Raw genomic sequence first — 15111 nt, 5'->3', positions numbered from 1 at the left:
AGAGCTAATCCGACCGAAAATGGCATCTTCTCTAATTAATTGTTATAGATTCATATACATATATCCTGTCTCACTTGTTATTGTATAATCTGCATCTTAAATGTAGATATTCTCAGAGTATATCTATCTACTTCGGAAAAAAAACAGCGCGATTTTTGCAATCAAAAATAAGATACAGAATCAAGAATCTAATATAAATTGTTTCTATACAGCATTAATACATTAAATACATTTATAAATAGGAAAAAAATGCGTGCATAGAGAAAAAGGAGACTGGTCAATAAAATAAATTGATTTATTTCGTTTATTTGCCTACCACTGAAATTAATAAAATACTTTATTACTTCTATCGGAAAACAGACTATCTATTAATATGTCATCGAAATTCTTTAATCCTCGAATAACTAACAATCGAGGATCGATTGAAGCGTCCGTTTAAAGAACGCGACGATTTTTATCTCAAATTAAAAGTACAAATATATATCCTTCCTTCCTTGCCATTTTTCAGCCCACCTTGTATATTAAGAAAACGGGAAATTACACGATTCTCGTCAACAGTATTGTTACACTTCTGAGCTCGAACACTTAGGTCCAGTTTCACAAACGTCTAATAGCCAATTTCTTCACCGTCGAATAACTATCTTTCGGTTAACCTCACTCTTCATCCCTTTCTAATGCCCATTTCTACCAATGTAGATTAACTTTAATCTAGGTTTAACTTTACTTTCTATCTTCTTCTAACTCTTGGAACTAGGAAAAGATGACAGGTAAGTTAAACGAAGATTAAAATTAACCTGCGTTGATAGAAATGGACATAAGGTGGCAGTTAGAAAAAAATGAAGAGTGAGGTTGACCGAGGCCAGTTTCACCAACGTCGATTAACTGTAACCTTCGATTAAGCTCACTCTCCATCTCTTTCTAACTGTCCCCCTTAGAAAGAAACGATAAGAGTGAGTTATTTAATCGAAGGTTATACAGTTAATCGAAGATGGTGAAACGCCGGCCCTGATAAGAGGGACGTTAGAGAAAGAGACGAAGAGTGAGTTAACCCAAAGTTCAAAGTTAACCGACGTTTGTGGAACCGGGCCTTGACGATTCTCTGAGCTCGAGCTACGCGGAAAGGAAGGAAACGCCGAGAAGCAGCGGGATATTAATATCCGCCCGTGATTCGTGCCAGCTTTCGCAGCTTAATTTCACGAAGGAACTTTCTTCCGTCCGTCGTGAGAGATCAATCGCGAGAACAACGAGCCGGCCGGAAAGTCGTCTGCAATCAACCCGGAAAGCTTGAACCCAGCACCATGTCCAAAATCGAGACACAAGACATCTTTTTACGAAAAAAAAAAAAGGCTAAAGACGTTTAAAAAATGTCTCACGTCCCGATTTTGGACACGGTGCTGTCTGGAAAACCTCTCACGGCCCAAACTGCGAATAAGAGCGCGCCTAATATCGGGCCCTGAGATTCGCGCTCCGTTAGAAATTTATTCGCTTTACCGTAAAAATCTTCGTATATCGTGAAAACGCGAGAACGTCGCTAGAAAGCGGGCGCGTGAAATTCACGCCGTGAAATCGCGACCGCGAGCATCGCAAAATGGAGCACGATCGCGACGCGCGGTTCAACGTTCGAATCGCGACCGCGAGCATCGCAAAATGGAGCACGATCGCGACGCGCGGTTCAACGTTCGACTCGCGTACCTCATCCTCCTCCCCTCAAAAAAGAAATGTTCCGGCTTACCTTCCACTGTCCGCTCAATCGTCAGCCCCGCCGTGAGGAGATAGAGAAGAGACACATCCGTCAGCTGGTCGTCATCGTCATACTAAACACCCGTGGACGATCGCCTCCAGCACCGTGATCAACACCGTCGCACAATCACTGACTCGACCGCGCGTCGTCGCGTCACGTCACGTCGACACGTCGTCGACGATCGGCACATTCTTTCGGCACGTTTAATCGCTTTCCTTCGCCTTGCGCCCTTCGCCGGCCGAGAACCGAGAACTTTTAACCGGCGAGCGAGAGAAGATGAGTAGCACGCGCGCGCGCGCGCGTTTACGCGAAAACCGGAGAACCGGGGGAGAAACGTAAAAACGAGTCGCGGCAGGGGGGCGGGGGGGAGAGGAGGAAGGGCTTTCTAAAGCGCGTTCGCGGCGGAACAATCACGAGCACGATCGCGCGCGAACGCGAACCTCGGTGTATAACGACGAAACGATCGCTTCGATTGTGATAATAAGGCGTCGCGGACGCGCGCGCCCGAACGGGTGAAAAAAAGGTACCTACGAATAATTCTACGCGGGCTACACGGCGTCGCGCCCTCAAGCGCGCTCGCTTCCACGGTCGCTACACTAACTGCCGCGGGACCCACTTGAATTTCGAGCCGGCGCGCCCGCGCCGGCCAATCAGCGGCCGGCGCCGCCGCCCGCGGCCCGCTTCACTGCGCAGGTGTGCCTGTTGCCCGTCGGCGCGCGGCGCGGGGCGCTATATATTTCATTCCGTTTGAAAAACGAGGATTTCTTTTTACCGACGCGATAATGATACTTTTAATTTTCTTTCGCCGGTTCGCTAAGTGAATGTCTCATTAGTATACTCTTGACTTTGAATGCGAATCGGAAAAATCGTGTGAAAGAACCACTTAGGAGATGCGCATATTTCTTTGAAATTAACACTCTAAAGTTAGCTCAATTTTTCAGCCGTTTCTTTGTACTATTTTAATGATTTATGTTCTCAGAGAAATAAAGTGTAAAATTTTTTATAATAATAATTATTAATTAAAATTTCCAAATTCGTAATTTTACAGCGATTTTATTTCGAAGTTAAATTGTAAAGCATTACTAGCAGAAATAATTTTTATTTCGAACGATAGTGTATATAGAAAAAGGATGTCTCGATGTTTACGGCAAAACACATTTAATGCAATAGATATTAACAAATAAGCTCATTATTCGATTGCGTCGATCGAATGTTCGAACTTACACTGTTTACCAGAATTTGAAGAACAAAAATGAAAAATTTGTTTTAAAGAATGACTTTTAAAAATAAGTGAATCAAAATAAATCAAAAAACGGAATTTCTTCCATTATAATCTGAGGCATTATTTTACAAATTAAATATTATTTGAATTTTGAATATATTTCTCTGGGTTTCTTTCCGTTCCCAACTAGCTACCGTTCTTTTCTTTGTTCTGAAAAAAGACATAAAATTACATTCGAAATATTTTAATGATTGTAAAAATTGTAAAAAAGTATTAGATACAGAAAAAATCAATAAAATAAATCCAACTTTCTCATGTAGCTATTTTGGAACAATAAAACATACTTTTAACGCCATCTCTTAGATCGTATTCAACTTTCTTTTAGACCTTACCAGAAGACATTACCCTGATAACACAATATCCAAACTCGAGACATAAGACGTCTTCAAGACGACATTGTGTTGTCTGGGTAGATGGAGATGCATTTATTCTCACTTACTATATAAAAAAAGTTTATTTCACAAATATTAGAATTATAACAAATATTAAAAATGTAAAAAAATTTGAAAAATTCAATCCCATTCAATCTCTTTGTAAAATTTTAAATTGCCTCTCTCTTTCATTTCAATTAAACAATTAGGTTAGTACAAAATGAGAACTCGCGTGTTAAAAAGGGCAACTTTTATTATACAAAAAGTCGATCGTTTGTACAAAAAGGTGTATTCTTATATATTACATCGCTTGTAGTGAATCCAACGTTAAAATGCTTTACTCTGAGATGAGCGACTAATTGGAATAAAATAGCGTGACGCTTTATAATAAGGAACACACGAACACGCGGCTGCAATCATTCCAACATCGATTCACTTAAAAGCGATGGTAGCTTCACATACTTATCTGTCCTGCAATCACATACTCCGTCCAAGCAGGACCATAACAATAGTCTCAACACACAATTCACTACCTTCGCACCCTCGCACACGCAATAACTAGCTAAATCGTCATATATTATGCGCATCCTTATCTCGTTAAAAAAAGGGAGGAAGGGGAGAAAATGTAAAAATCAACGTGGCACTTTCTCGTAGAGTCGTTGCATTCTCGCGGAGAAGATCGGCAAAAGTAGTAGGAAACAAGTACGAGCAAGCCTGAGAGAAAATATGGACGAGATGACGTTGAAATCTCCTTGAGTTTGAAAGAAAATTAGGAGAGAATGTGAAAAGGATATCTTGCAAAACGTGTTACAATTATTACATTCTCCGTCAGCCTTTCAAACCAAATCGAAGATTCATTGTATAAAATACAAAATTGTTCCGTGTATTAACCACCGGTCTGCCAAGGAAAATGGGAGACACTTCCAATAAAATAACCTTCGCAAAAAATCTATCATAAATCTTTTTGATAAACTGACTATTATACATATCATATACATATTTGTCCCTTTCTTAATATACACACTCTCGCAAGTCATTTCCCAGACAACACACGTCTCAAATCGGGACATAAGACGTCTTAAAGATGTCTAATAATATTCCAAATCGGGCACATGACGTCTTAATGACGTCATGTGCCCGATTTGGAACATTGTGTTCCCTGGGTTATTTTTCAAATTACTATTATTCAAATTACTATTAAAATTTATTTATACTCAAAAAATGAGTGATAACAATCTTGATAGACCGGCTGTCAATTTATTTTACCGGCATTTTATCTCAACACGGACGAGCGTTCGGTGTTCGGCATAAAACAATAACATAACCGAACGTGACCGCTGCGAAGCCGACTGGTATATTACAGCGTAAGGAAACATCGATGAAAGAACCTAATCAAACGCTTATCATTCCACCACCGTTTTGCATTTGTACTTTTACGACCCCGCGGGCATTGCGGCAATCAATTTCACGGCGCAGAGAACCATGATCGACGGGACAATCGCTGCCGTCGTTATCATCATCGTGTCCGTTCGCGAAAAATCGTAAACACCTAAATAATTAAGCTAAATCGTATTAGGGTTACGACGATGAGGTTTGAGCTGCCAACATTTCCTCCTGCTGTATCTTTCTCCGGTAGTTATCCAGCGTAACTTGTATAGTCTTCTCAGAGTAACGGCAGTTTTCGGCACCGCAGGTACATGTGAAGGACTTGCACTTTATTATCCAGAATTTCTCGCCGTAATCGAAGCTAAGGGCAAACAGATCCATATTGGTCTATCGTGCGATGTTAGCAGAAAGGTACGTGACGTAAAAAAAAGCAGATCAGATTGTGATTGTGTGAATATTCTTAAAGATACCGTCACCTTAATCCATCGTGCATTAATATTACATACGTATCCAGATAAAACAATGTTCAAAATCGGGACATAAAACGACTTAACGACGTCATTAAAACATCTTTAAGACGTTTTCTAATATGACGTCTTTAAGATGTCTAGAAGTCGTTTTATGTCCCGATTTTGGACATTGTGTTATCTGGGTAGATATAGTAACCCAGGTAGCAATTAATGTCTAAAAGACATCATAAAGACATCTTTAAGATTTCTGGCATCTTAAAGACATCTTTATGATGTCTTTTAGACATTAATGCTACCTGGGAAGTCATATACACTAATTAAAAGTCGCGTTAAATAAAAAAAAAGATTAAATCTTGAAATCTTGTAAAATTATGTCAAGAAAAATGAGAAGGCAATTTATGATTGTTTTAGCTCTCTAGAACTCTAGAGAAATAAATAATCAAATGAAAGAACGAATAGAAGTATAATCTGTTGAAAGATTATAAGGGTTATTTAAATATTATTATCAAATATCTTTATTGGATGAGAACGTAAAGCCCGAACTACATCTATCGTAATGTTCACCGTAAGCGATCGTAACGCTCGTCGTAATAGCTATCGTAAGCTCATCGTATGAGTTGATTCAGCTTGAACTCTTACGATTATGACGCTTGTCTAGCGTTACAACATAACTTAACCTGTCAGCTTTCTCGACGTGCGAAGAAAAATGTGTTTATAGACATATTGGCATAGGTATACGGTTTACGACAGCTTCATTGCTTACGACCACGATCAAAGCGTTACGATAGATGTAGTTCTAGCTTAACATTTTGTCAGTCTACATTTTAATAAAAAGTGAACAGAATCGGATTACTCTGATGTCACAATATATATTTGAGTCACGACACAGAATTAAGAGACGAAATATGAAGTAACAAAGGTGAAAAAAAAACTACAACTACATACTGTCGATCGAACGAAAAACAAAACGTTAAACAATTTATTAACGGAAAGTGCAACAATGTGTTGTGTCCTGTTAGTTAATTTAGAGGCTCAGTGATTTTCGGCATCTCAATGACTTCAAATTCACCGCTTTTTAACATACCCGAGCTCTTCATCTGCCTCGATGTCGCGATTAGCGAAAAACGCTATCCTTGGAAAATGCAGATCCTGATGTTCGACGAACACTCGCACCGGCAATAGATTCGGCGCGCACGAATGATTAATGAACCGAGCAATATTTCCGTAACGTCTCGCGTCTATACAATACGTTTCTCCATCCTGCACATAAAGTAAACAATTTTTTTGTCAATCTAGAGTATAATGACTTATAGATTTAATAAGCTGTATAACACCAATGAGAAACAGTTGTAAAGAAACAAATTGTGAACGTAGAAGATTCGAAACAACAATCTTCTGTTTTCAAAAAGGTGTCTAAAATCTCCGAACAGAGTAGCCAAACCAACTTTTTTACATCTCAGATTATGTACGTATCTAAATATAGAATTAAAATTTATGTAAAAATGATTACACAAAAAATGGGAATGCGTCAGATAGTTTGTCACTTTGTCAAAGGAACCACTCGATTTTGATTCTCTGCGTATAAAAAATTTTGAGTAAAAAAACTCTCGTCATCCCATGATAAAAACACAAACAGATTCCAAGATAATTAGATAATAAATTATAGTGTTACATTCTTTGAAAGACGGCAAAATCCAAGAGAAAAAATATTTCCTAAGAGAGGAATTATGGAAACAATATGCGTGAATATTGGAAGCAAAACTACTTTTCTTTTTTCTAAACCAAAGTAAAAGTTATGTATCTTACTCTATTGTCCAAATCGAACAAGTAGGAGTCATCTTCGCGATGATCAGCCTCGGAATCTGAGATTATCTCGCCGACATATTCGCAAACATAAGTGCCTTTAGGAATATGCCGGAGAGTTCGGAGGCCCCAACCCTTGCCCTTTGTGCGAAACAATTGAAACCGTTGCGTCAGCCCATGCTGAACCACGCGGTTGTTGCACGTAATACGATTACAGTCACAAGCCGGATTACATTCAAACAACATCGGTGGATCTATGACAGAAATATTATTTGTTAAGATCTTGATAAAATCATTTTCGTAAAATAAATTCCTTTGCTACTAATTCAATTAATGTATTTATGGACTTATAAAAAGTCTTTTTGCTCTTACGAATAAAGTTTTTTTAATGTTGATATTTAAATAGGGATACCTGCATAATTAAATTCTGGAACGAGTTTTCCCTCCTCATCATACCAACATCGCAGACTTATATTTCCGCATAAACACTTTTCGGTACTGCAATTATCCTCACATCGACAAGACTGCAATGATGTAATTGTGCGGTCCACATTAATATTGCTCGTGAAACAATTCTCCGTTACGTAAAGAAAATCCGTCGGCTTGTCCTCGGAATCATATCCATTAACACATTGTATAGGATTTGTTTCCTTTCCGCGTGAAATGTCACTGTAAAAAAACAGATAATAAAATTTTTGTAGAACGAAAGATCAGACACAAATAAAGCTACTTTTTGTTTATTATACACGTAATCTTTGATCTTGTAACTAAGTTAACAATATTCTCGACAGAAATTGCGTAATAAAATTCTTAATATATCTAACTCGACAACAACCATTAAAATTCAATTTTTTCGTAAAATTATACAGTGTATGTCATTCATATATTTCCTTATACAGATAATCGTGCGTACTTGATAATATATACTTACTTCGTCAATATCTTAACTGTCTTTTCCCACATATGCTCAAAGAGTTCGTTGACTTTTGCGTTCAATCTCAAAGCAGCCATAGTATCGCCATCCGAAGCGCAACAGTTCACCGCGGTTTCGCCGGCAGAATTCACCTCTCCTATTTTAGCACCGCGTGCTAGCAGTAGAACACTGACTGCATATTGATCCTGTCTAGCTGCTATGTGTCTAAAAGAAGAAGAAATCAAATATTATTTTATAATTAAAGAGAATCATCTCAAAACTTCAGCTTATTTAGAATAGTCATTGGTCACAATAGATGTTTCTGTTCGCGTAATATAAAAAAATAAAAAAAAATTTCAGAACACAATCTACAACAGAGACATAAAACGTACAACGGAGTATCACCATGGACGTTGACAGCGTTCACATCGCATCCCTCGTTGAGAAGCATTTCCGTGATGTCGGAACTGCCGCTGAAGGCACTCCAATGCAACGCTATATTCTGCTCGGCATCACGGATAAGCGGATCGCACTTCTTGTCCAATAAATACCGTGCGACATCCGTATGACAAAATTCACACGCCCAGATTAAACTTGTCCAGCCCCCATCATCAACAGAATCTGCAAATAAAAACGTACGAGAACGTAAAGCATTAAATCTATAAAAAAGCAAGAAACAGATTGTTTATATTTAGAGACGAGCTCGGCACAACACACATTACCTACTAATGTTCTCGGCACTTTACACTCAGTCAGAATAATTTTGCAGACTTCTAGGTGACCGGACTTGGCAGCCATATGCAAGGCGGTCATACCGTCCTCGCCCTTTAATGTTACATCGGCGCCTATCCTGACTAGGTACTTCACAACGGCAGCATTACCCTTAGTCGCGGCTAGCATTAGCGGAGTTAATTGGTTCCTATCCATTACATCTACTTGAGCACCAGCTTGAACCAGAACGTGTACACATGACAAATGTCCTTTATCTGCTGCTATGTGCAGACCGGTCCGGTGAGCGTAATCCCGGAATGTGTGATTTGCATTATAACCACATGCTGGAAACCATAAATCGTACATTATAGCGATACGATAATTAAGCTATCAAAGTAAATAACATTTTCATCATTCGCTAAAAATATAATTTACAAAGAATCTGAATCGGAGAATTGTAAATAATAAAACTCCATTTAGCTTATCTTAGTCTATCTTCTGAATAAAACATTTATTTAATGAGAGATTTAAGATAAATAGATAAAAATAGAAATATAAAGGAATATGCAAATTTCCAAGCTTGGAAATTTCCAACTTCACAAACTCAGTTATCATCGATTTATTTTAATTTTCCTATTTCTCAAGTATCTACTTACCTAGTACATTCACTAACTTTTCAAGATCCCCGTTTTTCACGGATGTGTAGAGACTCATGATGGTATAACGCTCTGGCCTCTCAGCATTAATCGACGGTTCGGGTATCTTGATAACGTCAGGCTTGATCAACGGGCTGGGCGGACGCTCAGCCAATTTCGTGTTGTCACCTTTTCCAGGTAAGCTCATCTTTGCAGATGGCAATTTGGAAAATTTTTTACGCGTAGGAATGAAAACCGGCCGCCGCATGCCGTTCATAGTCACCATCACATCATAGGCTGCTGTCTCACTGCCGCAGTGCGGACAGACGCCTTTCTTGTTCGGATAGATCTCACATTCACGATGGTACTGGTGACCATTGGCACACTGCACGAACCTGCCTTGGGAGCAGAACATGCCGCAGGAAGGACAACAATTGTGGCGCAGCAGTCGTTCCTTGTGCATACGACAAAGGATAATGAAAGGCACGCGTGTGCTGGGTCGCCGCATCGCCACGTCGTTGGCGTCCACCTCGTTACAGCAGCCCACCACCCGGCTGTCGATCGAGTCGATAGCAGTACAGTAGAGTGGTCCCCCGGTACCGGTTATCGTCACGTATAACTGAGATCGCACTTGGCATAGGCACAGCATGGATTGCACGTACGTCTAAAATTGATGAAAAAAGAATAAGGATCCTAGTCAAAGTTTATTGTAAACATTTTTTTCCTACTGACTGGGAGAGTATTATACGGAGATGTAATGATATTTATCAACATGTGCCGATCGAACGAGGTTTCAATTAAATGATTTAAATAAATATATTAATACAATCTTTCATATTTAAGAATTTGTAATCCCGATCTACTAGACTAATATTAGATTAAGCAGCTTAGATGACAATACTGACTTCACTCATAATCGCCGTTGATTCCGGCTTTGATGCCTGTCCTTCCGCGGGACTTGGGCTCGGCATACTCCGGCGAGTTCGTTTGACTGGCATGTCTGTATTAAAGTTGATATAAAACATAATTAATAAATAAAACACTGCTTTACACATTTATAACAGAGGATAGAGAGAAGAGAAATGTAAAATAATGTCTTAATACTTCAAACTTTTCATTTTAATTAATTTTTTATTTGTCTTTTAAGGTAGTCCTTTCGCAGCACCTAGTCAAGTAACAGTCCATCATGAGGTAATTGATGACAAACATATTGCAACATCCCAATAATTATAATAATATAAAATATGATTTTACACGCACGATTTAATCGTATTTAATTATTTACTAATTAACAAAAATATCACAATAATAGTGCGGTTGGAGTCGATTCCAACCTAAATCGAGTCCAACCGCACCACTATTGTGATATTTTTTTAATTAGTAAATAATTAAATACAATTAAATCGTGCGTGTAAAATCATATTTTATATTATTATAATTATTGGAATGTTGCAATATGTTTGTTTTCAATTACCTCATGACGGACTGTTACTTGACTAAGTGCTGCGAAAGGACTACCTTAATATCCATTAAGTTAAAAACTAAAGTTTTACCTTCAGGATAATCGTTATTTTTTCCAGCTTCTGCAACGGATGGAGAACCATCTGCAAGATAATTGATTTTGATTACAACAGCTGTGACCGGAAGAGATTACGATTTATTTCTTATTGCATCACCTTCGTACAAATCCGCTTTTGCTATCTTCCGCGCTGCTTGAGTGCTTCCGCGCGGACGTCCCCTCTCCCTCTTGGGTCGAATGGCGGGTTGGGTAGCAGGTTTTAAAAAAGGCTTTTGAATATCTGCCAAAGGTGTGTCGTCGCTGCCAGGACTGCCGATGGAATTGCCCAGTTTGGTATGTGATTCCGAGCTCCTCGTCATCGGCGACAGCTTCGGCATTCCATCGAAGTCGGATGAGAACGACTGCGAATCTTCCGTAACATTGTCGTTCATGCTGTTCTCGGGTAGAGAAGTGTCGCGCGAAGACTCTAACATCTCAGTCGTGCTATTATCAGACGTCAGCGACGTCTCCATCTCCTGACGGACATCGGACGGCTTTACTTGTGTCTGCTTGATCGGATCTTTCCCTGGAACAATCTTCTTGGGTCGACCCGGTTTGTTGTATTTCTTTTTCTTGTATTCCTCCGTATAATTGGACTTCTCCTTACGTGCCATGGCGCTTTCCAGTACAGTCTTTACAGACTCTTTACACAACCTTCTAGCTGAACGCTTGGGACCGGGAGGTTCCTCATCCCGAGGTACTGAATCACTGAAAATGAAGGAAACAGGTTTACAAATATCTCACGCTTAAATATTCAAAAATTGTAAGTAAAAGGAAAACAAAAAACCTAAGTGCTCGTAATCTGGGTCGCCCAATTCTTCTCTTCCTGGTAACTGGCGCGGTAGTTTCTTGTTGCGCAGTACCTTCTGCGAGTGTTGTCTTGGCGCTGCTGTTTTCAGCATTATTCTCCGTGATTTCAGACTTCTTCTGGATAGGAAGTTGCGCATCACTATTTTGTTTCTCTTCTGCAGTTTCTATTTTATTCTCATCCACGACTTTCGATTCTGTCACCTTTGTAGATTCCTTCTTCTTTGTCTCCTCTGCTTGAGACTTCTCTGATTGAGATTCCTTAACTTTCGACTCCTCTGTCTGGGACTCCTCGGCTTGGGATTCCTCTGCTTGAGACTCCTCAGCTTGGGACTCTTCCACTACGTCGGAATTCTCATCGGAGGTCTCTATCTTTACCGAGACGCCGCCAATTTGATCACAGTTGGCCAACTCGTCAGGAACTAAAGTGAGATTAGAGGAACAACTGGATATCTTGGTCTTCTTGCCATGATCGGTATTCTCGTCGATGGTCCTGAACGTCAAGACGATCCTGGGTATGTTGTTGTCCTTCTTGACAGCCTCCTGCTTGCCCGGCGAACTCTCCTCCTCATCCCTGTGATTCACCTCCGGAGTCTGTAAGGAAACTACATCCTCTGGACCTTCAACAGCTTCCTCGCTGACCTCGTCGGACTCCCTTTCCCTCTTGGACACCTCGTCGACGATCCTCGACGGCAACAGCGACATCACCTTCTCTTCCAATTCCATTTTTTCAATTTCATTCTTCGTCGGGCTCACATTCTTGTTAAACTCGTTCGTCATCCCCTCGAGGATCTCATGAATACTGACCTTGTCGTCGACAACTCCGTTGTCGGCGGCGGCGGCAGAGGCGACGGCCATGTCCCCCGTCCCGCCGTTGGCGCCGCCGGTCTCCGTCATCAGTGGCGCTCGACACCCTTCGGGCGTCGCGGCGACGAGCCCGTTGTCGCCTTCCGGCGACGCTACGTCGGCCATGCCTGGTGGTGCGCGCGGCTATAGCTACCGAGTCTGCTGAGACGAGCGACGACGCGCATCTCCGGAGACGTACCTCATGCTGCCGCCCCTGTTTCTCCGATTACCGGTGCATGCTCCTTTCTCGCTTATCCTTCGAATTATCCTTATTTCTCTCTCTCTCTTTTTCCAATTCCTTCCGTCTTTCGCGCGGAGAACTGTGTTTCTCTTTTCCAGTTCTCTTCCGCCCTTCGTCCTACCTACCTGCCGGACGCTAACGCGCCGCTTTCCGGCGCGACGATCAATCTCACCCCAATGCGCTTATCGGCGACGCTTATCGACGACGCGATCCTCCTTCGCCACCGATGGCGGGACGCCAGGACGCCACTCACCACTTCCCTCCGCCCCTCTTTCTCTCTTTCTTCCTCTCTCTCTCTCTTTCTCTCTCCTTTACTCACTGTCCGTGCCGCAGAATAAAAGGCGTACCGCACGCACGCGTGTCTTGTTGCTCCCATCGACTACCTCGAGCTGCTCCGACTGCTCCGAGCCGATCGAGCCACTCCGAAACTCCGAGCTGCTCTCGGCTCAGTCGCGGCGAGTTGAAGAAGATTCCCGACCCGAGGCCGCTCAACTAATGTCTAATCGGATCGACGATCCCGAAGCGGCGCGAAGCGGCCCGAGCCAGCCGCGCTAAAAGTTTCCCGCGAAGGAACGGAAGAGAGAAAGAGAGAGAGAGAGAGAGAGAGAGGGGGGAAGATGGCCGCACTTACGCTGGCGGCTGGCGCGCTCACAGAGCTGACTGGAAGCCATATTGATTGTTCAGGGACGACGACGACGATTGTTGTCTCTCCACGATCCTACAGCCCGCTGTCGCGCGGCGTCAGGTCAAATTAACCTTCAACATTTAATTCATGCTTGATTTATATGGTTTCTTCATCTATCGAGACTCGAGAGGAGTGGTCCTCGAGAATAATGGTCATGAAGAAGAAGGGAAGGAGGGGGAGAGGAAGAGAGAACCATTTATATTAGCGATTCCCATGTAGATTATTTCGTCAGACGAAGTCCATCTAATACACGTGGCGTCATAAATGCCATCCCACCTGAAGCTAGCCTGAGTCAAATAATAGATACCCAGACAGCACGCATATGTAAAAAATACAGGGACATAAGACGCCGTCTTAAAGATTGTCTTACGATACAATATCAAAAAGATGTCTTAATGACTTTTTTGAGACGTCTTATGTCCCGATTTTAGACATGCATGGTGCTGTCTGGATATCTATTACATTACTGCGTGTGTATGTATTACACGCGGCCTTACTGCTTAGAGAATTTATGGGAAACACGCGTACATAAGTATAACGTACAATTTTGAACAAAAAACGCCTAAAGTTCACGCGTGTTAAAGTATTAGGTAACCATCACACGTATACGTCAAGTATAACGTATACGTTCGCAGAGTCGACTCGGGCGGAATGAATTCTTCCCTCTCTCTATCTTTGCGTCATAAGTCAATATACGATCCGGTCCAAAAATGGACGACGAGTTGTTGAACAACCTCTAGCTGCCTTTTGTTGAAGCAAACTTTCTACTCGTAAATAAAATTGTCGCGCACGTCTGAATTATTCCGAGCGTGAATTAGCAATCTTTCTTTATTTCGCGAAAGGCGAATGAGCCATAAAGGTGTATGTGTAATATTTTTGGGAGATTCAGGATCCTGAATTATCTCTTTCGTTCTCTCGAGATCGAGAGAATTTTATTTAGCTCCGCGACTGTATATGGAAATATTTACGTATCAAAATGTCAATCTCGGACTCGAAGCTTTCGCACCTTTGTTTCTCCTCTTTATTTTTGTAATCTCAACGTTATATGTTTATATCTATTAATAGTCGAGCGACGCAACTTTTTTTCCGAGGAATATACCCGCGCACGATAAGTCGTCATGCACATAACGGTGTGTAACGTGACACGTTACAAAGTTCGGCCGTGGAACGGCCGACGCGAAGTTCGATCGGCTCTCTCGTGTAAGAGAATGCAAATTAGCGCGATCTTAACATGGCGGGGCGTAAAGCTGGAAAATATCCATTAGCGTTCAATGCGCATGAGCCGTCAGCGAAAAAAGACTTGCTTAGAGATTACGTGGCATGATATGATAAAAATATACGCTCCGAACTGAACACGCCGGCGCTGACGGCGTGGGAATGCCGTTCATATTGTAGACAATGTTGACATGTAGACCGAAGGAGGAAGGAAAGAATATATATAGGTACTTTCCATTTACATCAAAATAAGATAATTCTCACTTGTGACGTCGTCCTATCCTTTTTGGCAATTAATGAATAACAAAGACAGAATGACGTCACAAGAATGAGAATTATCTGAGTTTTGATGTAAATGGAAAGCATCTTATGTGGCATCTCTCCCGAGCAGGACCTCTTCTTTCCCGTAAATAATGGGCTTGTATCGGGAAATTAAAGGTCAAAGGT

At 41.2% G+C, this 15111-nt stretch overlaps 2 protein-coding genes across 18 annotated transcripts in view; both read right to left on the bottom strand.

Moving 5' to 3' along the window:
• Cac (calcium voltage-gated channel subunit cacophony) overlaps positions 1-2261 on the bottom strand; it is a 172641-nt gene extending 170380 nt beyond the window's left edge. For 7 of the 16 annotated variants that reach the window (XM_071790926.1, XM_071790819.1, XM_071790879.1 and 4 more), the window contains exon 1: positions 1733-2071. The gene's annotated coding sequence lies outside the window, so the exon portion shown is untranslated. Of the gene's footprint in view, positions 1-1732 lie in introns of all 16 variants that reach the window. The other 9 variants (XM_071790800.1, XM_071790831.1, XM_071790792.1 and 6 more) reach the window with 5 other exon arrangements.
• A 1368-nt stretch (positions 2262-3629) lies between these two features.
• G9a (histone-lysine N-methyltransferase G9a) lies at positions 3630-13446 on the bottom strand. 2 transcript variants are annotated; one of them, XM_071785573.1, is made up of 13 exons: positions 12485-13446; positions 11658-12385; positions 10989-11578; positions 10866-10916; positions 10218-10312; positions 9334-9976; positions 8689-9021; positions 8359-8587; positions 7985-8191; positions 7466-7722; positions 7057-7307; positions 6335-6510; positions 3630-5141 (listed from the first exon to the last, which is right to left on the bottom strand). In XM_071785573.1, the coding sequence occupies exons 1-13, from the start codon at positions 12647-12649 to the stop codon at positions 4973-4975; spliced, it is 3894 nt and encodes a 1297-aa protein (XP_071641674.1). In that variant the 5' UTR covers positions 12650-13446; the 3' UTR covers positions 3630-4972. The 2 variants fall into 2 exon arrangements, with proteins under 2 accessions (XP_071641674.1, XP_071641586.1); XM_071785485.1 differs by having other exon boundaries at positions 11658-12779; positions 12890-13446.
• Between the last annotated feature and the right edge of the window lie 1665 nt (positions 13447-15111).

This window comes from Temnothorax longispinosus, chromosome 1 (assembly GCF_030848805.1).
Source record: "Temnothorax longispinosus isolate EJ_2023e chromosome 1, Tlon_JGU_v1, whole genome shotgun sequence".
Classification (NCBI taxonomy): domain Eukaryota; kingdom Metazoa; phylum Arthropoda; class Insecta; order Hymenoptera; family Formicidae; genus Temnothorax; species Temnothorax longispinosus.
The sequence above is the reverse complement of the archived record's forward strand: the minus strand, read 5'-3'. Positions and strand labels throughout refer to the sequence as shown.